At 38.2% G+C, this 24,725-nt stretch overlaps 1 protein-coding gene across 1 annotated transcript in view; it reads left to right on the top strand.

The window, feature by feature from the left end:
- Window positions 1-21,501, top strand: part of gmps.S (guanine monophosphate synthase S homeolog) — a 28,320-nt gene extending 6,819 nt beyond the window's left edge. Inside the window, exons 3-16 of the mRNA XM_018265742.2 lie at window positions 653-767; window positions 2,162-2,259; window positions 3,970-4,073; window positions 6,510-6,703; window positions 7,967-8,132; window positions 8,229-8,380; window positions 8,580-8,753; window positions 11,510-11,615; window positions 13,633-13,748; window positions 13,872-13,997; window positions 14,655-14,770; window positions 18,457-18,587; window positions 19,419-19,591; window positions 20,922-21,501. Coding sequence (XP_018121231.1) covers window positions 653-767; window positions 2,162-2,259; window positions 3,970-4,073; window positions 6,510-6,703; window positions 7,967-8,132; window positions 8,229-8,380; window positions 8,580-8,753; window positions 11,510-11,615; window positions 13,633-13,748; window positions 13,872-13,997; window positions 14,655-14,770; window positions 18,457-18,587; window positions 19,419-19,591; window positions 20,922-21,023 — 1,873 coding nt within the window. The 3' untranslated portion in view covers window positions 21,024-21,501. The remainder of the gene's footprint in view (window positions 1-652; window positions 768-2,161; window positions 2,260-3,969; window positions 4,074-6,509; window positions 6,704-7,966; window positions 8,133-8,228; window positions 8,381-8,579; window positions 8,754-11,509; window positions 11,616-13,632; window positions 13,749-13,871; window positions 13,998-14,654; window positions 14,771-18,456; window positions 18,588-19,418; window positions 19,592-20,921) is intronic.
- Window positions 21,502-24,725: the final 3,224 nt, after the last annotated feature.

Raw genomic sequence — 24,725 nt, 5'->3', positions numbered from 1 at the left:
GCAGGGCAACACTACATTATATTTTTATTACTTTAAAACACTTGTTTTGTTTTTTGATGTTGCTGTTCCTTTAACTGCTTGACGCTGCTAATAACACGATATTCAACATCAGTGCTATGCTGATAGGGTTGCCACCTTTTCTGAAAAAGTTTGCCAGCCGGTGGGGGGGAGGCGGGCACAAAGGGGGTGGTCTGTGCTGCAAAAGGGGGAGGAGCAACATATGTGACACAAAAGGGGTGGAGCAACATCGCACGATGGGCAGAAGACTGAAAAAAAAGGTAAGTTCTGATCGAATTGTGGGCAGGCCAAGGGGTTTTTTTTAAAGGATATTACAAATTACCCGCAAATACATTGCCGGTAAATTTGTAATCCCGGCCTTGGCAGGTGTTTTACCGGCTAGGCCGGTAAAATACCGGCCGAGTGGCAACCCTATATGCTGACCATCCAGCACAGGGTTAAATGACTGCAATCTCCAGATGCACCTCTACACAGGTCTCTTCTGCTTCCCAATTATTAAGTATAGATGAGCAGACTGGAAGGGAGAGAACTGTGCAGAGAAGCATCCAGAGACACCAGGGCAGTGCTAAACAATACTCTTCAGCTTGTGAAGTGCTACATTTGTAGACTTATCAGTGTGGTTATCTTTTTGCAGGGCTATCATCATATCGGGAGGACCAAATTCTGTGTATGCTGAAGATGCCCCTTGGTTTGATTCTGCGATATTTGCAATTGGCAAACCAGTACTTGGAATCTGCTATGGCATGCAGGTATATATACCCAGTCTTATGTTACTTACACTAGTTTTATTGAATTGAATTTCCAAGACTAGGACTTACCAAAGATGAATCTTTCTGAAGCAAACTCACCAGTTTAACCAGTGCATGCTAACCGTATATTTATATGTTAATTACTTTAAAAAACTTTAATTTTTTTGTGTTACTGGCACTGGTGGCTATGGTCCAAATTCTCCTAGAAACCATGCATTGATTGGAATAAGAGACTGGAATATGAATAAGAGAGGGCCTGAATAGAAAGATGAATAACAAAATGTAGCAATAACAATACATTTGTAGCATTTGTTTTTTTTCGATTTGAAAGCTGATAAGAGTCAGAAGAAGGTAAAAAATTAGAAAACTATATTTAAAAAAATTCATGAAGACCAATTGAAAAGTTGCTTAGAATTAGCCATTCTTTGAACCACCCCTTTAAATACAAACCAAAATTAATTAAAGTATTGCTCTTAGAAACAGAATTGCTTCTGCCAGATCATCCTTTATAGAAATTAAGGATTTTTATCTGATTTTTTTTTTAAATAAAGAAGTCTGACCAAACTAGAATTTATGATGTGGCTTTATTTATTATTAAAAAAATTGATTTAATTGGATTGGGGACAAACTTGATAAAGTCGAGCGAAAACCTGAATCGTAGGATTTTTTCTGATTTTTTTTTTTCCTCGAATCATATGAAATTTTGTCCTGCCTTTTTCTCTAATTTTTCGAACTCAAACTTTTTTTTTTCCAGAAAAGTCCCAAATAGTTGAATTTCGGGCTAATATAGAACGCAGAAACTGCCAAATATGACAGAGACCTCTCTCATTGACTTATATACAACCTCGGCAGGTCTGAGATGCTGGATTTTTGGATTGGACTTTTTCCATAAAAAAAATATCTCAAAAATACAAGTTTTTTTTCCAATAAAAATTCGGACTTTATAGTAAAAAAAACTTGAGTTTTTGGCATTAGGACTTTAATAAATAACCCCTAAAACTTAAATCTGATTTGATTATTTTAAGTAGGTATGCACCGAATCCACTATTTTGGATTTGGCCGAACCCCCAATCCTTCTTGAAAGATTCGCCGAATAACGAACCGAATCCGAATCCTAATTTGCATATGTTTAAATGGGCAGCTTACCTTCCGAGAACCTTTTTTTGGTTCATTTGTTTTTAATAGTATACAAGACATACTGTATTAACCTTTTTTTCAATTGATTTATACTTTTTTTTTTTGTTGACCATTTGTATAAGAGTTATAGTTGAAAGTTTTTCTAGCCTGTGGAGACGGACTGCCCCGAAATTACAGAGACAGCTGGTCAATAGGGATTTCTTTTCAAACTTTTCCTTCTTTACAATACTCAACTGCAATATATTATTGTTTTCTAGATGATGAACAAAGTTTTTGGAGGCACAGTTCATAAGAAAAACGTTAGAGAAGATGGAGTATTTCCCATAACTATTGATAATACATGCTCTTTGTTCAGGTAAGCGTCTACCTATGTTGACAAAGACAAGAGGGCCTCTGCACCCAACCCTTTATCAATATATAAAGGTTATTATGTCTTTTGTGAGGTTATGTAATAAAAGGCACTACGTTTGCCCAGGTTCAGTAACCAATTAGCAGGTAGCATTTACTGGTCAACTGTTCAAGGTAAAACTACCTGTGTAAAATGAAGCAGTAGAATTCTTAATGAATCAGATTAAAAGGGAATGTAGGACAAGCCAGACCATGGAAGACTGACGTAGTTGGCCAGCTTAAATATATTGCAATATATGGACAAACAATCGCTGGGGAGGGCATTTCTTTATACTTACCCCTCATCGCAGATTCTGGCAGCGGACTTCACGGCATCCATCTTCCGGGTCCTTGGTAAGCTGACTGGGAGATCGTCAATCTCCGTCAGTTTCGGCGAATGCGCGGTTGTCGAAAAACCAGCAAATTGCTCCAACTGCATATGCACCAACATAGCGATCTCCCAGTCAGCTTACCAGGTCTCCCAAATGGTTGCACTTTTATTGGCCACAGCTGGGGTATCCTGACTGTAGCGGGAAAGGGTGGGAGCTACATCATGGAGCTGGCCACTGCTCTTGTATAAGCTATTAACAAAAAAAGAGAAAATTGTGCGCACTGCTAAATTTTTAAATTTTTAGATTGGGGTGCAATGAGGCTGTGACCACGCAATGCATACAGACAAAAGCAAGAGGTCCTCTGCACTCAACCAATTATCAATATATTAAAGACATTGAGACATTTTGTGCATTAGATTACTAAAAATGCTTTATGTCCTTTAAAGCGGGAAAGACATGCAGCCATATTTCTTTCTCATGGATGGTTTTCATTGATTAAAACAGTAATCTGCAGTTTTCTGGTTACAGAGCAGAGCTGTTAATGCAAAATGCAGGCCTGTAATACAGGAAGCATATAGATTATACATAAAGATGTTGGAGAATAGTCTGAGAATCCATTACAGATGTCATCCTCCTTTGGGATCTTCCACAGGCTCTCCACATATAATTCAAAATGATATAAAGAATATGGTCACCTGTTAGCAGAATTAAGCTGCAAGTGTTTATTATTGCTCACATGCAGAAGTCTGTTTTCCTCTTCTTTTTTTCTAAATCTCTTTTATTTATGCATTTCAATGAAAACAGGTGCAGTCATCGATTGCACAATCTTGTTGTAGTAGCATCTACGTTTAAAATGACCATTTGGGTAACAACATTAATATTGCAAGTTGGGGGATGGGGCAATGTTAATATAGGAGAACAGAGTAAAAAAGGAAAAGGAAAACTACCGGTACATTTTTCTTATATTCTGTAGCCTTCACCATTTACAATTTGGATTTGCAGTAGGTGTTTCATGGGGACCATATTTCCATATGTTTATCCATTCTGTTTTCTTCTTCTGTTACTACATAGAATCATAATTTTGCTGATTATATTTGGGTTACTGGTCTTGTCAAGGCTGAGACAGTGTTTGCATTTTGTTGTGTCGTATGGTTTTATGTAATAAAAGGAACTTTGTTTGCCCAGGAGCAGTAACCCATAGCAACCAACCAGCAGGTTGAATTTGCTGGTCACCTGTTTAAAAGCAAACTTCTTATTGGTCACTATGGATTACTGCTACTGAGCAAACTTAGCGCCTTTTATTACATATGGGGGTTTGTCTTGTAATTAAGAATTTATAATTTCAGAGGCCTGCAGAAAGAGGAGGTTGTGTTGTTGACACATGGAGACAGTGTTGACAAGGTCGCGGATGGCTTTAAAGTTGTTGCACAATCTGGAAACATAGTAGCAGGTGTGTTTATAGTTATATATTTGCTCTTTTTTGGCAGTTTTTAATTTGAATAAATCAGTATTCTTCTATAATCAGTTGGTGTTGCCATGTCATTTACAGTTACCTCCAGCATTTATCAAAGCAACCAGGGGCCTTAATCCAGATATAACTTCCTTTATTCCTAGTGTGCATTTAGCATGTCCCCAGAAAGGGTACAGGCCTGCTATTAAATTGTTTGTTTTACTTTTTTCTCTTTTTAATTTATTTATTTTTAAATTTTCACTTTACTCATTGATTAAAGGAAGATGTAGAATTTTTCTGCAGCCAACCGTTATACAGGTATGGGACCTGTTATCCAGAATGCTTGGGACCTGGGGTTTTCCGGAGAACGGGTCTTACCATAATTTGGATCTTCATACCTTAAGTCTAATAGAAAATCATGTAAACATTAAATAAACCCAATAGGCGGGGTTTACTTCCAATAATGATTAATTATATCTTAGTTGGGATCAAGTACAAGCTACTGTTTTATTATTACAGAGAAAATTTGGATAAAATGTAGTCTAAGGGAGACGGAGCTTTCTGAATAACTGATTTCCGGATAATGGATCTCATACCTGTACTATGTCCACACAGCATATCCAATTTAAGACAATATTATACCCTATATCCTGCAGCTGTGTTTTAATCTCTCATTGTAGTTACACCAACACAATGCCCTTGCCTCTCCAATCTCTCCCAGATATACTCTCCTAGTCCTATCAGTAGTGGTATAGTTGCTAACAGGGGCGTAACTACAGAGGAAGCAGACCCTGTGGCTGCAGGGGGGCCCAGGAGGTATGAGGCCCCAATTCATATGCAATTTCAATAAATATTAGTTAAACAGGTCAACCTCTAGACATTTTGGGGGCCTGAAAAATAATTTGCTGTGGGGCCCAGTAATATCTAATTACGTCACTGTTTGCTAATTTGACATGTTATGGGTTTCTAATTCACCTATTACCAATTATTTAATTAAAACAGAGTCTATTGAACATGGCCTTCCTGGATAATGAAATAACAGATGTCATACCTGTACCATGAAATATACTTTAGGGAGTGAGATGCAGCCCTTTAAGAGAGGGAAAGCCCAGAAGTATTTATTAAGTCCTTCTTTTGAGCAGACATGACTGATAAGTAGTGATGGGCGAATTTATTCGCCAGGCATGGATTTGTGGCAAATTTCCACACTTTGCCACCTGTGAATTTTTTTTTTTTGCGAAACCGCTGCAAAAATTCACAGTGGAAAGATTCGCTGCAACAAAAAAAAGTTGCATGCGTAAAAATTGTGGCACGTAAACGTAAAAAAAAAAATTTGACATCCATTGACTTATGCATTTGGACAAAAGATTTGCGTGTGTAAAAATTGTCGCGAGCATAAAATTGCTGTGCGTTAAAATTATTTTGACGCCCATTGATTTCAATGCATTTGGACAAATAAATCCCACTTAATTGTTATACGGCAAATTTTTCTGTGAAGCAAAACGGGACAGATTCGTCATTACTACTGATAAATCAACTACTATTAGATATTTTGTACATGTTCTTTAATACTTCCTTTCTTATCACTACTTGGATATACAATCATGTAGTAGGACTATTTTCCTTAGAGTGATCGTTCTTTGTAGTTTATTTCTTGTTTATAGTTTGTGTAACTAAAACTGGGAGTTATGACGGAACATCTTCTATTAATTTATAAACCTGAGCTCTACTGATTTAAGTGCACTGACTTCCACATTTCAGTTTAACATGAAAACTAAATATGCTGCTTGCATGATACAGTACAGTCAATTTTGCCATTGAAGATATAGAGGCCCATTTATCAAAAGTCAAATTTCGAATTCATGTGAATTTTTTTAAATTCAAATAGACAGTACTCACAATTCGACTGGGAGGTTATTTAAGAAAAAAAATTGAATGTCTAATATTCTATCGAATGATTCCAAGCCAAAAATGCTAATGGTCTTCAATTTGTATAAATCGAGTTTTTTTCCTTGAAAAAAAACCTTGAATGTCAGACTATTACCATCTTCAAATGGCTCAACGGACATCTGCCATTGATTCGTACAGGAACTCGGCAGGTTTGAGGTATTCGAATTAGAACTGTTTACGTGGTCGAGCTGTGATAAATCTCGCTTTCTTATTTACATTTGAATAGGGGGATTAAAATTTGAATGTTTGAATTTTGACACTCGAAAATTCTAATTTACTATTTGACCCTTGATAAATCTGCCCTGTAATGTTGACTTCCTGAAGCCCACCTCACGTGTTTAGCCCACATTTTGGAAAAAGAACAAATTTTATAAAAGTGTCCACACCATTCATTGTTTTCAGGCTTACTTTTGATGTTCCTCCATTAAAGAAACGCAAAGTAAAGGCTGTATTATTTGTTAATGTGTTCCATTTGTATATCTAAAGGAATAGCTAACGAGGCCAAGAAGCTTTATGGCGTGCAGTTCCACCCAGAGGTTGGTCTAACAGAGAATGGGAGAGTTATGTTGAAAAACTTCCTGTATGATATTGCTGGATGCAGCGGTACCTTTACTGTACAAAACAGAGAAATAGAATGCATCCGAGAAATTAAAGAAAAGGTTGGCTCCTCCAAGGTTTTGGTGAGTATTTGCATGCAATCTGTGCTAATATCTTCTTAGTTTTTGCTATATTTTTTACAATTGTGTTTTTCCCCCACTACTTTTTTTTTTTATATACATGAATGGCTTTGAAATAGTCCAATGGACATTAGAGTTTAAGCAAAATTGTATATACAATGTGTGAAATAAATTGATTTGTGATAGGCTTGCCACACTAGTGTTTTCTGGGCTTCACTTCGATACAGTAACATCTAATGCTGAAATTGGAGCCGGACTTATTTTTTTTTTTTCACTAAATTGCAGGATTACCAGATGCAGGGATTGAGAATACTGGAGCTTTTTTATTTTCTGAGCTTTTTTTTACATTTGGAGTGGCAGAGCACAGGGGGGAATAAACCGTTTAATAAATCGTTTAATAAATCAAGTCCTAACCCTGCCTTTGGTGCCCTAAATCTGTTTATATAGCCAGCAAAAATATGAACTTCTCATTTCATGTCCCCTGAAACAGTTAACAGCAGCTGGTAAGCAGGCACAGCGTGTGGGAGTATTGGACTGCATGAGCACCTGTAGTTCTTGTCTCAAGTGCGCTGTATTTGAGAGAAGTGCAAGCTCTTATCGGCTGCAATTTAAAAGTAAATGGACAGGAGATGATCATATTCTTGCTGGAATGTGAAAAGATTTATGGTATCAGTGGCAAGGTTAGGGCTTGCTTTTAGCAGTCATTATTTATTTACTGGACTTCCTCGAGAGATTGAAGAGGGCAAGTGGAGTCACATTCCAAATTGAAAGGGGAAAATGGGAGATAAAAAGAAAAGGGGGTGCTAGCAGAAACCTGGAAGAGGCAAAGTTCTGTATAAAGAAGTAAAGAAATGCTCGAAGACAGAAAAAAGACTAAAGTGGAAAGCAAGACAGATGTATAAGAATATAAAAGGGAAAGACAAGCAGAGCAGAGAACAAAAACATAAGTTTAGTAATAGTTCTGGGGGAATTATACATGGAAGTGCCACTCTGTTTATTTATGTACTTATATTTAAAATTTTAATTGTCTGTAAAATGGGGAGTGGTTTGTTGGGGGCGTGTTGACAAAAGTGGGTTTGGCTTAAAATTTGGCGCAATTATATTCTCCCTGCTTTTTTTCCTGTGGCCAGGATAAACACTGAACTGCCATCCCTTCACCTTTTTTTCCCCAATTCATGCACTTATGACATCCAAGTCTTTCCTTGATTAACATAATGTGATTGATAAAATTACTATGGATCTAAAATTTCCTGCAATGTTTTACAGGTTTTACTGAGTGGTGGTGTTGACTCCACAGTATGCACCGCTCTGCTTAATAAGGCCTTAAACCAAGATCAGGTAATTGCGGTGCACATAGACAATGGATTCATGAGGAAAAGAGAGAGTCAGTCTGTGGAGGAAGCCCTGAAAAAGCTGGGAATCCAAGTCAAAGGTGTGACAATTCACTCAATTTGTGTTTGCTTTCATTTTAATTTTAAATAATTTGCAAATAAAAAGCTATAATATACAATTTCTATTATGTTCGCAGTTGTGAATGCAGCCCATTCATTTTACAATGGTACAACAACATTACCAATATCAGATGAAGACAGAACACCACGTAAAAGAATTAGCAAAACACTGAACATGACCACAAACCCCGAGGAGAAAAGGAAAATTATTGGTGATACGTTTGTCAAGGTATATAGGTGTTCTGAGAGCAGCCACATAAGTTGAGCTGCGTATTTTATGTTATGTAACCAATAACACAATTTTTGTAGTTGCATCTAAATACTTGTGTTTTCTCATGGCACACACAAATCTATATATATATATATTTATATATTGTTTGTACATTGTCAAGATTTCCTTTTTCTTATAAAAGTGTTTTTGCTAACAGATTGCCAATGAAGTTATTGGTGAAATGAACCTGAATCCTGAAGAAGTATTCCTTGCGCAAGGGACACTAAGGCCAGATTTGATTGAAAGCGCATCTCTAATTGCCAGCGTTAAAGCTGAGGTTATAAAAACACATCACAATGACACAGAACTCATCCGGAAGTTACGGGAAGAGGCAAGTGAATTCTGATTATTTCTTTTATAAGTATTACAATATAATGGAGTTGGTTTCATTTCAAATTCTTTATCGCATTTTACAATAAATAAGCGTACTGTTTAGCTGAATAACATTGTACGGATGCGCACATAGATGCTTATATAGCTGAAACAAGCACTAACTACAAAACAGAATATAGAACCCAACTAAGAAGAAACTTATACCTTTGTGTTTGAGCCTTTCCCTAACTCACTATATTCAAATCTAGTTGGGGAATGGTATCCCAAGATTTCATGTATGAATGCTCTACTATTATCATCTAATGAATCTAAATAAACTGCCCACCCTTTATTAAATTGTTGTTGAATTGGTTGGCTACCATCCCTATATGGAGTTGTTTTAGAACACTGGGCAATGATGGTTTATTGGTAAAAGAAGCAGGTGAGTAATGTAATGTGGGTTTAATAAGGAGATTTAGGGAGGATTCTATACAAAAAAAAAATCACTCAAGGAGAGTGTGATTCTAATGATACAGACTAGAGTCCTGCAGCTGGTTGGGTACCCACAGGTTACCTGCAAAAAAGCGGGCACCTTGCAGAAACGGGAGGATTTTCAGGTGAGGGTATATCTGCGGGTCTCATCTAAATTTCTTATGTAATATTGTCTATATTTTACTCCATTTACGAAACTTGTTTCTGTCCCTGCCCACTTTTTATGACGTCTCTTCCGTTTTGCAGAAGCATCACTTCCTGTTTGATGGTGGTCGGCAGGTTGCATGTCGGGTTGCGGATCAAAGTGGGGAAATATGCGGGTCGGGTCTGGGTCTTAGAAATTGGTTCCGCGCAGGACTCTAATACAGACAAAGGGGCAAATTTACTTCAGGGTGAATTTTCACCAGAGTATGCACCGTCACACTTCGCATGAAGTTTCACTAGCGTTAATTCGTCGAGCATTTCATAGCAAACTTTCACTAACGTTCAATTCTGCCTATCGAAACTTCATAAGTACACTTACACTTAGGTTAAATTGAATAGGGCAGGTACATATAGGTCGTATAGACGTCTTTATTAGAGATGTTGGTGCAAATGCTTGAAGTTGCCACTTATTACAAATGTTAAATGAAGCAAAATGAGACAAAAGAGATTCTCTAATGTCCTAGACAGGAGCCCACCCTTAAGCTGGCCATAGATGCAAAGATCCGATCGTACGAATCATCGTACGATCGGACTTTCCCATCTCCCGACCCGCCACTAACCATTCAGATCAAAGTCTTACCAGTCAGATTAGTTAAAGAACAGATCAGCAATGTTCTGCCCCTGACAGCAATCGTACGATATCTATGTCCAACCAAAGCTAGTGACAGTCTCCCACTGAAAATCGTACGATCGGCAATACATACAGAGATATTATCGGCAGCCGACAGAAATTTTCCAACCTAACGACCGATCTCCGCCGGACGAAAAATGTCGGGACTCTCCACACACGGTCCGAATATCGTACGAATTAGATGGTAAAAAAAATAACACAAAATCTAAAATAGTTAGAACTTTTGAAGGCAATCCCGCTTTAAAATATGAAATAACACCAGCGTTTTTTAGAACTTTTATGACTTTTCGGCATACAGGATATGATGTCACTGACTTAAGATTGAGGAGGATGTAGCTTCATCTTATCAGTTTGCCATGTTTAAGGTGGTGAAGGAAACTCTGGCAAAAGGAAACATTCTGTAAAATTCGCAGTTTAGTGAATTTGCAGAGTGACGTTTGCCTGAGCGCAAATTCGCCCGTTGATGGGCACGAAACTACGCTAGTGACGGTCTCTTTCGCTAATGAATTGTCACCTACGCCTGTTAGTAAATTGGCGAAGTGCCTGCGGATGGGATTTCTGGTGAATTTTCACTAGCGATGGCCACTTCACCCTTTAGTTAATCTGCCCCAAAATATCAAAGTCTGTAGGGAATAAAGGAACAGGTGGGGGGGAGCACTGGCTTCCCAAGATGTAAGGATGCTTAGCAGGTTCACTGGTGCAATATCTGCTATTGTGACCTTACACTTGAGCCATAGCAGATGAAATCACTGTTCTATAATTGGAGAATAATAACCAAGTTCCAACTCAAATGGCTTCAAGCAGTTATTAGCAAACTGCAAGTGTTTGGCTTTTTGTAAACACACTGCTTACTATGTTTAGTTGGAGTACAAAGAATTTACTTACCTATTATTGCTAGAAACCAGTTGATTTGTTTAGAAAGGAAATGAAAACCCCTGACCCTATTGATTACAAAGTTGCAAAAAAAAAAAGAAGCATTTTAAAAATGGAGAGTAGCCAGAGGAGGAAGTTAACTACACTTTTGGTTAAGGCAAATATAATTTGAGAAGGAAAGTACATCTACTGTGATTCACTGGTGAAATGCAACAATATAAGGGGTGTTTTCTAAAAATCCCAGCATGAGCAGTACATGAAAGTCATTTGTTTTACAGTGGTGACTGTTTAAACATAGTGAAGTTCATTTATAAACACAGGGCAAATTTGCACCTGGGCAGTAACCCATAGCAACCAATCAGTGAGTGGCTTATTTCACCTATGCAGGTTGGACAATATAAGCAAATTTCTGATTGGTTGCCATAGGTTACTCCCCTGGTGCAAATTTGTCCTCTGTTTATGAATGATACCCAGTGAATTGTTGCAAAATATGATGGCTGTTATTTTGCAAAATGAGGCACTAATCGCTTAAGGATATACTTTCCTTTCACATGCAAATAACTTTTCTTCTTCAGGGTAAAGTGATAGAGCCATTAAAAGACTTCCATAAAGATGAAGTAAGAGGGTTGGGTAGAGAACTTGGCCTCCCCGAAGAGCTCGTCTGCAGACATCCGTTCCCAGGTACCTTTGTGCGTCTTTTCAGATTTAGAGAAATACAGATTTTTCTCACGTCTGTTTAGTATCTTGGGAAAGTGCTTTAATAGGTAGCACTTGCAAATCCAGTGTTTGAAAGCAAGTATTAAATATATATATAGAACTTTGAAAACTTTCCTGCTACATTACCCTGTAAATGTTATGAAAGTTTGCTGGAATTACCATAATTCTTTGGTTACCGTATATACTCGAGTATAAGCCGACCAGAGTATAAGCCAAGGTACCTAATTTTACCTACGAAAACTGGGAAAACTTATTGACTCAGCAGCGCACATTCCGCCAAAGCGACCCCCCCAGCGACCAACTGGACTTGAAAAGTTGATGGTGACAGAGAATTGCCAAACGGATTACTGTGTGCATTGTCCCACTGTCCCACTACCATGTGCAGAGGGTGCTGTGTGATATTGTCATCACTGTTACTCTTTCATATAACCAACAGAGGGCACTGTGTGATATTGCCATCACTGTTAATCCTTCATATAACCAACAGAGGGCACTGTGGGATATTGCAGTCACTGTTATTCTTTCATATAACCAACAGAGGGTGCTGTGTGATATTGCAGTCACTGTTATTCTTTCATATAACCAACAGAGGGCGCACTGTTATTCTTTCATATAACCAACAGAGGGCGCACTGTTATTCTTTCATATAACCAACAGAGGGCATTGTGGGATATTGCAGTCACTGTTATTCTTTCATATAACCAACAGAGGGTGCACTGTTATTCTTTCATATAACCAACAGAGGGCGCTGTGTGATATTGCAGTCACTGTTATTCTTTCATATTACCAACAGAGGGCGCACTGTTATTCTTTCATATAACCAACCGAGGGCGCTGTGTGATATTGCAGTCACTGTTATTCTTTCATATTACCAACAGAGGGCGCTGTGTGATATTGCAGTCACTGTTAATCTTTCATATAACCAACAGAGGGCACTGTTATTCTTTCATATAACCAACAGAGGGTGCTGTGTGATATTGCAGTCACTGTTATTCTTTCATATAACCAACAGAGGGCGCTGTGTGATATTGCAGTCACTGTTATTCTTTCATATAACCAACAGAGGGTGCTGTGTGATATTGCAGTCACTGTTATTCTTTCATATAACCAACAGAGGGCGCACTGTTATTCTTTCATATAACCAACAGAGGGCATTGTGTGATATTGCAGTCACTGTTATTCTTTCATATTACCAACAGAGGGTGCACTGTTATTCTTTCATATAACCAACAGAGGGCGCTGTGTGATATTGCAGTCACTGTTAATCTTTCATATAACCAACAGAGGGCGCACTGTTATTCTTTCATATAACCAACAGAGGTCGCTGTGTGATATTGCAGTCTCTCCCCAAGTGAACTGTTGGTATAGGAATGATTAAAAGTGACTGCAATCTCAGCTACTGCTCGCTGACCTGAGTATAAGCCGAGGTAGACTTTTTCAGCACATTTTGGATGCTGAAAAACTCAGCTTATACTCGAGTATATTTTATTACTTTATTACAGCTAAGGGATCTGTTATCCAGAAACCCATTTTCCAGAAAGCCCTGAATTACGGAATGGCCGTCTCCCATAAACTCCATTATAATCAAATAATCCAAATTTTTAAAAATGATTTCCTTATTTTCTGTAATAATAAAACAGTAACTTGTACTTGATCCAAACTAAGAAATATTTAATCCTTATTGGAAGCAAAACCAGCCTTTTGGGTTTATTTAATGTTTACATGATTTTCTAGGTATTGTGATCCAAATTACAGAAAGATCTGTTATCTAGAAAACCCCAGGTCCCCGAGCATTCTGGATAATAGGTCTCTAACCTGTATGTGTAGATGCAATTAAAAAGTAATAGATTTTATTTTTCCTGCATTTCTATACTTCAACTTTTTATTTTGGCCCTTCCAATTTGGTGGTGTTTTGTTTTGTTCTGCTTCATATTGCCTTTGATTGATAGACAGTTTTCTTGATAATTTCTTTTATTTTCAGGGCCTGGGTTAGCAATTCGAGTGATCTGTGCTGAGGAACCTTTCATCTGCAAAGACTTTGCAGAAACCAATAACATATTAAAAATAGTTGCTGACTATTCAGCAAGTGTTAAAAAGGTACATTCTTGTATGTCTTCTATCGTATCTAATATGAACTTATTCATCTTTATTAAACTTTTTTTCAGTAGTGCAAGAATCTTAGCATGGGGCTATAGACATATTTTTGTTCTTTCCTTGCAGCCACATACACTATTACAGAGAGTCAAAGCATGTACATCTGAAGAGGACCAGGAAAAACTGATGCAAATTACAAGTCTAAATTCACTTAATGCCTTCTTATTGCCTATAAAAACTGTTGGAGTGCAGGTGGGTCTTCATTAATATTACTTGAAGCATATTTTAAATGTCCCTTGCTGTATTTGTACAGATTAAAATAAAAAAGGGACCATTGAGCAGAATGTGCTTAGCTTATTGGGGCAACTTCTGATCTAAGTTGGCAGTCACTATCAACTAAATTTTGCAAAATTGTCACCGTTTAGAGTCTGCACCTGAACCTGAGTTGCCAGACTCAAACACCAGAGACACGAACATTCAACTTTAAACTTAGATTTTGGAAAAACAATAAAAAATAAATAATGGAAAGTAATTGAAAAAAGTTGTTATTTCTGGGGAACAATCTAAAAACAACTGAATTTAAAGTAGTGTTTTGAAGGTGAACAGCCCCAGGGCCGGGCCAAGGGGTAGGCAGAGTAGGCACGTACCTGCTCCATCGCCTACCCCATGTCCGGTCCCCTCTCCCTTGCGCAGTAGCGGCCTTTTTGAGTCCCACGCATGCGCACCCGGTAGCGCCAACTCATACAGGAGTTCCGCGCATGCGCGTCAGTCTCAATTTGCTTGTGTGTACCAGCGTCAATCTGCGCATGCCCCTTTGAGGGATATAGTTTTAGTCTTGGAAAAATACTGCTATGTCTCAATGAAATCTTTGGGAAAGGGAAAACAAGTTTTTGTTTTTTTTTCCTGCAGGGGGACTGTCGCTCTTACAGTTATGTGTGTGGAATTTCCTTCAAAGATGCCCCACACTGGGAATCTCTAATGTACCTGGCCCGGCTAATACCTCGCATGTGTCACAATATCAACAGGTAGATCATCCATCTGCTGTTTTTGTTAATATTCTAAATGCCACATTGGGGGCACATTTACTATTGGTCTAATATCGAGGGTTAATTAACCCTCGATATTCGACAATCAAAGTAAAATCCTTCGAATATCGAAGTCGTAGGATTTACCGCATTTCATTCGATCGAACGATTAAATTCTTCGAATCGAACAATTAGAAGGATTTTAAATCATTGATCGAACGATTTTCCTTCGATAAAAAAATACTTAGAAAGCTTATGGGGACCTTCCCCATAGGCTAACATTGGTGCTCGGTAGGTTTTAGGTGGCGAAGTAGGTGGTCGAAGTTTTTTTCGAATAGTCAAACGATTTTTAGTTCGAATTGTTCGAGTCGTAGTCGATGGTCGAAGTAGCCAAAAAAAAAAACTTAGAAATTCGAGGTTTTTTTCTTTCTAAACCTTCACTCGAGCTAAGTAAATGTGCCCCTTGGTGTACAGGGATATCATGTAATGTGTTTAATATTGGTATGTGCGTGGGCCAGATATTCCAAACTAATTCTGACTGGACAGGCACAGCTGCCATAATGTAACCACTACATTAAGAGGCACATTTATCAAAGGTGGAATTTCGAATTCATGTGAGTTTTTTAAACTCCTTTAAATTGAATATACTGGAAATTCAATTGGGCGGTTATTTAATAAAAAAATCAAATATTTAAAACTCTCACAAATTTTACCAACTCGAATCGAATTTGAATCAAATTAAACTAAACTGGATGCAAGTTAAGGACAGCTATAACTTATTTTTTCCTTAATACAGTATATGTTAAATGGAAATATTGAAGGCTACTGCTCATCAAAATTTTTCTCATGTCCTTGAGGGCAGATACTGGCTGAAAAGAACAGGCTCTTTTTCTTATAATTATCACATACAGGTGTGTTCAGAATAAAAGCAGCCTGACATCACTAACCTAATTAATCACTGTTTTTAGTAGAAATAATATTTCTAGATTGCAAACAATTTACTAGTAGGTGTAGTAGAGTAATAGAAAACACACAGACCCAACAGTCATGACATGCGTGCTGCTGATTCTGTGTTACTGAATCATTAATTGTGACTTGTTCAAACTAAAAGCTTGTTCCAAATAGCAGTATGGAGTTCAATTAGTGAGGTCATTCATTCTGTGACAAAACAAGTGACAATTATGGCCCTTATTTATGGAAGGAAGGAAGGAGCAAATGTTGTGCTTGCTGGTTATAGTGTATTTCTCTCTGAGTAAAATGGATCATTCCAGATATTGTTCAGAAGAACAGCGTACTTGGATTTAAAAGTGAATTTGAGAGGGGGAAACATATAACGATAAGCAGAAAACCATAGGCTGCTCAGCTAAAATGATCTCAAATGCTTCAAAAATTGCATCCAAAACCTGAAAGACATAGAAGAAAACTGAAAACTACCATTCAAATGGATAGAAAAAAGTCCAAAATGGCAAAGACTCAGCCAATGATCAGCTCCAGGAAGATGAAAGAAGGTCTAAAGTTTTCTGTGATACTGTTACAATTAGAAGATACCTATGTGAAGCCAAGCTATTGGCAAGAAGCTCCTGCAAAGTCCCATTGTAGAAAAAATAATGTGCTGCAGAGGTTACAATTTGTCAAAGAACACATTGACTGGTCTAAAGAGAGATGGTAAAACATTTTGTGGACTGATGAAAGCAAGATTGTTCTTTTTGGGCCTAGGGGCTGCAGACAGTTTGTAAGACTGACCTCAAACACTGAATTCAAGCCTCAGTACAGTGTGAAGACAGTGAAACATGGTGGCACAAGTATCATGATATGGGGATGTTTCTTATACTATGGTGTTGGGCCTATGTATCACAGACCAGGGATCATGGATCAGTTTCAATACATCAAAATACTTGAAAGGATCATGTTGCCTTATGCTGAAGAGGAAATGCTCTTGATATGGGGGTTTCAACAAGACAATTACCCCAAACACACCAGTAAATGAGCAACATCTTGGTTCCAGACCAACAAGATTGACATTATGGAGTGACCAGCCCAATCCCCGGACCTTAATCCAATAGAAAACTTGTGGGGTGACCTCAAAAATGCTGTTCTTGAGGCAAAAGCAAGAAATGCAGAAGAATTGTGGAATGTAACAGGTGCCAGAAGTTGGTGGACTCCATGTAACACAGATGTGCAGCAGATCTCAGAAACACTGATTATACAACTCAATATTAGTTCAGTGATTCAAAGGAAAACAAAATCTTGAAAAAATTTTCAGTTTGTACAGTGAATGTTTGAGTTTATAAAGAAGAATGCAGACACTGCTTTTTTTGTTTTTTGGAACAGCCTAATATTCCCTTTTTTCACTTTATGTAAAGAAATAACACACATTTGATACATTTCATCATGTTTTTATTTGAAATAGAATGTGCAGTGTTCCTAATGCATTTGTGTGTATGGAAATAAGATAGTATAAGGATTTCTGAGTTTTATTCACTTTTTTTTTAAACACACTGCTATTATTCTGAACACATTGGGGCCGATTCACTAACCTCTAATGAAGGATTTGAAGGTAAAAAACTTCGAATTTCGAAGTTTTTTTTTGGGCTACTTCGACCATCGAATGGGCTACTTCGACTTTCAACTACGACTTCGAATCGAAGTCCCCATAGGCTTGGCTGACTTTTTTTGATCGAAGGATATTCCTTTGATCGTTGGATTAAAATCCTTCGATTCGAAGCATTTTATTGTTCGATCGAAGGAATTATCCTTCGATCGTTCGATCGAACTATCTGCGCTAAATATTTCGATATTCGAAGTTGAAGGATTTTAATTCCTAGTCGAATATCGAGGGTAAATTAACCCTTGATATTTGTCCCTTAGTGAATCGGCCCCTTTGTGTATTCTAGGCAGAAGTAAAACCATCATTATTTGTATTTGAATTTGAATGGTTTTTCATAAGAACTAATATTAAACGGATACTGTCATGAGAAAGCATGTTTTTTTCAAAACGCATCAGTCAATAGTGCTACTCCACCAGAATTCTACACTGAAATCCAATTCTCAAAAGAGCAAACAGATTTTTTTATATTCAATTTTGAAATCTGACATGGGGCTAGACATATTGTCAGTTTCCATGCTGCCCCCAGTCATGTGACTTGTGCCTGCACTTTAGAATGGAACTACTTTCTGGCAGGCTGTTATTTCTCCTACTTAATGTAACTGAATCAGTCTCAGTGGGACTTGGCTTTTACTATTGAGTGTTGTTCTTAGATCTACCAGGCAGCTGTTATCTTGTGTTAGGGAGCTGTTATATGGTTACCTTCCCATTGTTCTGTTGTTTGGCTGCTGGGGGGGGGTGATATCACTCACTTGCAGTAAAGAGTGACTGACGTTTATCAGAGCACAAGTCATGACTGGGGGCAGTTGGGAACTGACAATATGTCTAGCCCCATGTCAGATTTTAAAACTGAATATAAAAAAATCTGTTTGCTCTTTTGAAAAATGAATTCAAGTGCAGAATTCTGCTGGAGCAGCACTATTAACTGATTCATTCTGAAAAAAAAAACACGTTTTCCCATGACCGTATCCCTTTAATATGTTAGAATTTGGTTTTGTAACTAATGGTATTTTTATACCCACCCACCTTGTATTAATGTATACTGATTGCTTTGATAACTTGGTTTATTCTTCTTTTATAGAGTTGTATATGTGTTTGGGCCGCCAGTCAAAGAGCCCCCCACAGATGTTACCCCTACCTTTTTAACAACCGGTGTGCTAAGTACTTTACGGCAAGCAGACTTTGAAGCTCATAATATTCTGAGAGAGTCTGGTAAGCAAACCACTTTACTGAATATCACCTCACCTTAACTATATTCTGTCTATATAATGCAGAATTCAATTTCACAAGCAAGTCGCTTACAAGAACAGTACAAGTGTGCTTGGTGTTGGCTTGTTACTTTGAATTCTGCATTATCGTCGTTCTGTTTTTTCACTATTGATTTGCATTTCAGAGTTACCCTGTCTTTCTGTGGCTTTTAGCACTTTGCTGACTCCACACTGTATTCTTTTTGTGGCCTGTCGTTCACACATCTCCACAATAGCTCACAACCTCACGTCGTCTAGTTTCTAGCCATAAAGTCACTTTTTGTCGGGCTAAACTCTAAAGGTAAAATATTTGGGACTCCATGGCTGAAAAGAAGCACACAGGATAAACATCTGGTCTGGGAGAGACAACAAACTGCATTCTAAGGGCTCTTACGAGCGGTTGTAGCTGCGCTTCCCTTTCCGTTCCGTTTTTCTGCGTTCAGCCGCAGGGGAGCGCAGGAATAGACGCATTACATTTTTTCCAATGGGGCTGTACTCACACAGGCGTGTGTAGGCGCCGAACGCAGGTTGAGACGCAACATGCTGCATTTTTCCTGCGTTCGGCGCCTGTGTGAGTACAGCCCCATTGGAAAAAATGTATTGCGTCTATTCCTGCGCTCCCCTGCGGCTGAACGCAGAAAAACGGAACGCAGGGAAGCGCAGCTACAACCGCTCTTGAGTTAGAGCCCTAAGGGTTCCCTGCTACTTTACTTTGTCAGAAGTGTATAGATTTGCCAATCTTCCAGGCTGTGATGTTCTAAAACACTGTATATTCTCATCTCCATTCTTCACACAGGTTATGCTGGTAAAATCAGTCAGATGCCAATTATATTAACACCGCTACATTTTGATCGCGATCCGTTGCAAAAGCAACCTTCATGTCAAAGATCTGTGGTTATCCGTACATTTATCACCAGCGACTTTATGACCGGAATTGCTGCAACTCCGGGCATTGAGATTCCAGAAGAGGTATCGTTTTTCTAGAGTGCTGCTTATTGTCTTAAGTTATCAAGCCACTAATGCGTGAAAATCTTTGTCATTCCCAGTATGGATCTAGATTTAAATTATTTCCGTTCAGCAAATTTCACCATTACTAAAAGAAATTGAAGAGGCCTGCACCACAAGCAAAACTGCTCATGCCAAATTAAGGAACAAGGGCCTATAGTTTGAAACTGCAGTTTTAAATGTACTTTTTTTCCTTTTAGTCTAATCTCACCTGTACGCCAGACTGAATTAACGCTTCTTTCTTTTGAATAAGATTGGAGGTTGCCAGTAGGGATGCACCAAATCTAGGATTCGGCCTTTTTCCAGCAGGATTTGAATTTGGCCGAATCCTTGTGCCTGGCTGAACCAAATCTGAATCCTAGTTTGCATATGCAAATTAGTAGTGGGAAGGGAAATCATGTGACTTTTTGTCACTTAATAAAGAAGTAAAAAAAAATGTTTCCACTTTTTCCTTCGCTAATTTGAATATGCCAATTGCGGTTCAGCATTCAGCCGAATCTTTCACGAAGGATTCGGCTGCATCCCAAATAGTGGATTTGGTGCACCCCTAGTTGCCAGTTATGTAGTGTTGCTTTTTTTTCACCCAGGGACCGGTGTAAAGGAAAATCATTTTTGCAACGACCGGGGGTCGAGGGGAAGCAGCAACTGTGCGTCCAATTCAGCACTCCGGTGTTAATTGCGGGCTAGGCTCGGCGGCCCAGTTCTGGCCCACTGCCCCGTTGTTGGGGACCCCTGACATAGGGGGTGGTTTATAACGATTCAAATTAGAATTTTTGCCAAAATTCAAAATTTTGGACAAAAACTCACAAATTCAAATTGTATTTTCAAAAATTCGAACGTGAAAAAAAAATTGGCATCTAAAAGCTGTCGAGTTCATGTAAAGGTCAATGGGAGTTGTCCTAGGAAAAATTCATTTTTTTCATTCAAGTTTAAATTTGAGTTTTCGAGTTTGTAAACTCACAAGTTTGTTTTTAAGCCTAAAACTTTGAGGGTTTTTTTTCACGATTGTATTCAATAGTTTTTTTACATTCAGATTTTTTCATAGATAAGCAAATATTCCGTTTTTTTTTTTAATTCAAAGTAGAAAAACCTTACAAATGTGATTTATGATAAGCTCAAAAGTGTAACAAATTCAGAATTATTCAACATCAAATTGACTGTCTAGCTCCTGGTTATTTTGTTGAATATTTTTATAAATGTTCACTTAAACAAATGCAATTCATTTTAAATCCACTCCAGCAAACAATTACCTGTGACCTTCAACGCCAATATCATTTTACTTTCTGTATTTTAGGTTGTATTGAAAATGGTTACAGAAATCAAGAAGATTCCTGGAATTTCCCGAGTGATGTATGACTTGACATCAAAGCCACCTGGAACTACTGAGTGGGAATAATTGACATTTTGTATGGTTTAAAAGTACTGTGTGCAGCTTGATTAATATCACAAACCATTCCCAGTGTTGACATGCAGTACTGTTTTACAGTTGACTGGAGCTGCTACTGTACATGACATCTGATTCCGTTCCCAGGGCTGAAACCTTCAGTAAGCGTTATAGTGGGGTATATATACCTTATTGGGGCAGAATATTTGTACGGGTAATAAAAAATGGCAGCATTGCCTCACTTCAGACAGACTCATCTTGCTTTGCCTTTTGTCTTATGGATTCTGCCTGTTTTCATGTGTTTTTTTTTTTCCGTTGTTGCCGTCATTTTAATGTTTTTTTTTTTTTCTTTTCTTAACTGTATAAATAAAAGCAGTTCATTTATATACATGTATTACGACCATTGTTATAGCCTAATGTAAAATGATCAACTGATGTGACCAACTGCTTTTGAAAAGATTTATTATAAATAAATATTTTGCCAAACGGAGTTGCCATTGTTAAAGAGATACTGTAGTGGTTTTTCTTTACTACACTGTGAGCCTTGCAGAAATACTCATCCTACCATTTAAATGGGTTTTTCACCTATATATTAATTTTTAGTAAAATGTACAGTGATTTTCGGAGACAATGTGCAATTGGTTTTCATTTTTTATTATTTGCCGTTTTTGAGCTATTTAGTTTTCTATTCAGCAGCTCAGTTTGCAATTTCAGCCGTCCGGTTGCTAGGGTCCAAATTATCCTAGCAACCATGCATTGATTTGAATAAGAGACTGGAATATAAATAGGAGAGGGTCTGAATAGAAAGCTGAGTAATAAAAAGTAGCAATGCCAATACATGTGTAGCCTAAGGGCTCTTACTCACGCGCGTTTTTACCTGCGCTCCCCTGCGTTCCGTTTATCGGCGTTCAGCCGCAGGGGAGCGCAGGAATAGACACATTTCATTATTTAAAATGGGGCTGTACTCACACAGGCGCATGTAGGCGCCGAACGCAGGTTGAGACGCAACATGCTGCATTTTTACTACGTTCGGCGCCTACACGCACCTGTGTGAGTACAGCCCCATTTGAAATAATGAAATGCGTCTATTCCTGCTGAACGCCAAAAAACAGAACGCAGGGGAGCGCAGGTAAAAACGAACATGAGTAAGAGCCCTTACAGAGCATTTGCTTTGTAGAAGGGGTCAGCGTCGCCCATTTGAAAGCTGCAAAGAGTCAAAAAAGTCAAAAGGCAAATAACTATAAAAAATCAATAATGAAAATCATTCGAAAAGTTGCTTAGAATTGGCCATTCTATAACATAATAAAAGTTACTTTAAAGGTGAACCACCCTTTTAAAATGTTATTTTCAATCATTTCATTTTTAAGGTTTTAATAATGGGGTGCTCATTCTGTTTGATTCTTACAAAAACAGCCAGCACAACACAATGCAAGTCTTTTCATTTCAAAGCACAAGGCCAAAGTAACTTTTGGGGGGTTATTTTTCTGATTTTCTTTTTTTAATTAAAAAAGACCAAACTAGAATCCATGATTTGACCTTATTTATTAGGACTGATGGGGACCTCTCCCATTGACTTGTATACAACCCTCGGCAGGTCTGAGATGCTGGATTTTCGGATTCTGACTTTTTGCAGCCTCTGGGTTTAAGAAATCCGAAACATTAGAGGGTTTTTTTCCCACTAAAAATTTGGATTTTATAGTAAAAAACAAAAATCAAAATTTTTTTTGGCATTCAGACTTTGATAAATTACTCCCTAAATATCTGTATATTTTAAAGTTGGGGATACAATATTTATTCTAACACATACACTTCCATATATCATGTGACACTGGAGAGGTCACTAGGCATCAATAATAGATAAAGACTGGGTTTATTATGCTGAATTGCATCAATGGGCCGGCTTTGTTCTGCTTCGAGTATTCAGGTGTATCAACCCCCTGCAATGCTGTGAACTAGGCAGATATAAGGAGAGGAGTTTCAGGTGTTTCTGTGCATGCAAGCACCAATAAGAATGAAAATCCACATCTCACAATGTAATATTGTTCCTTAAACTGTTATTGCATTGTGAATTGTAATTGCGCACTCTTAAGAAGTGCTTGAAGGTGTCGTAATCTTTTGGAGAAAACAAGGACTTTTTCAGTAAGTTTTTTTTTTTTTTTTACTATAAAATCCGAATTTTTGGCAGGAAAAAAAAACCTTGAATTTGTCAGGGTTTATTAAACCCTGAGGCTGCAAAAAGTCAGAATCCGAAAATCTAGCATCTCAGACCTGCTGAGGGTTGTATACAAGTCAATGGGAGAGATCCCCATCAGTCCTAATGAATAAGGTCAAATCATGGATTCTAGTTTGGTCTTTTTTAATTACATTGACTGCACATTGGCGCAAACTATAAAATTTGCAAACGGTCTTCCACTGTCGGAAGTGGTCGCTAAACAGTTTCCGTGTTAAATTCGCACAAAGTAAAATTTGTTCTTGCAAAGGCATAACTTTTCGCATTGCGAATAGTTTTTCCATTACCGACTTTTATTACATTCCCCCGAAGGAGGCCAAAAAGCAATTGGGCCTGGATTTATGGTGAGGCCACAAATGCCCGGGCCTAGGATGGCAAAAAGTTAGGGGTGGCATGCTGCCCATCCACATAGCAAGGTCCCGGGTGCTCCAGCGCATGCATACATGCACTCGCGGGGGCATGCACAAGAAAGGCAGATGGTGAGTGCTAGGACCCAGCAGCCTCAGGGCGCTGCCGAGGAAAATCCGGCCGTGCTAGTAATAGCTGCACTAATCTCTTTCACTATTATAGCTGAACTGAAAGGGTTAACTCACTCCCTGTGCTCTTACTGAGGTTCCCTAAATGGGTAAAGGGTCTACAGGTTAAACCCTACTATTAATGAGCGGATTTTTTTCAACAGGCATGGATTCGTGGCAAAATTCTGCATTTCGCTATCTGAACATTTTTTCACAAAAGTGCCGCAAAAATCTGCCGGAAAAAAGTCCACAAGGCAAAATTGTCACCAAGACACAAAAGTTGCCATAAGAAAAAACATTTGGACAAAAAAGTTGGTGCTATCAGAGGAAAACTATCAACATGACCTGTAGGTAATTGTTAATATACAGTTACATTTTGAAGAGCAGTTATATAGTGCCAATATCACTTTAAAGCAATACCGACACGTTCCTATAATAATCATAGGAACGTGTCCATATCTAGGAGCTGAATAGTTTCCTCTAAAAGCCCCAGCTCAGCGGCACTGAAGCAATGCAGAAGATCCATTAGCTGTGTCAGAGGGTCGGCTTCACAAAGGTTTGCGGAGCTGGGGGGGCTTTTAGTGGAAACTATTCGGAGCACAGCACCTCCTAGATATGGACACGTCCCTATGATTTTTATAGGAACGTGTCGGTATCGCTTTAAACAGTCACAGAACCTTACTAGTCTGAGCAATATTGTCTTTAAGTGCTAAACAGATTTATATCCACAGTGACAGCGCTGCCGCAGACTCCTATTTTATTTCATTGAACCTGATGGAGTTTGTCTTTTTTCAACCCAATTTAACTATGTAACTATTTGGGAATATTTGTGCGCAATGCAAATGTTTATAATTGACCCCTACTGTGTTTTCTCTGCACACAGAGGGGCAAATTTACTTAAGGGCGAAGTGACTAACGCAGGCGGAAATTCTCCAGCGTGATGTCATTTCATTACTTCGCTGATTTACT

This window comes from Xenopus laevis, chromosome 5S, assembly GCF_017654675.1.
Source record: "Xenopus laevis strain J_2021 chromosome 5S, Xenopus_laevis_v10.1, whole genome shotgun sequence".
NCBI lineage: Eukaryota > Metazoa > Chordata > Amphibia > Anura > Pipidae > Xenopus > Xenopus laevis.
Note: the sequence above shows the minus strand (reverse complement) of the source record. Positions and strands in the feature narration are given on the sequence as shown.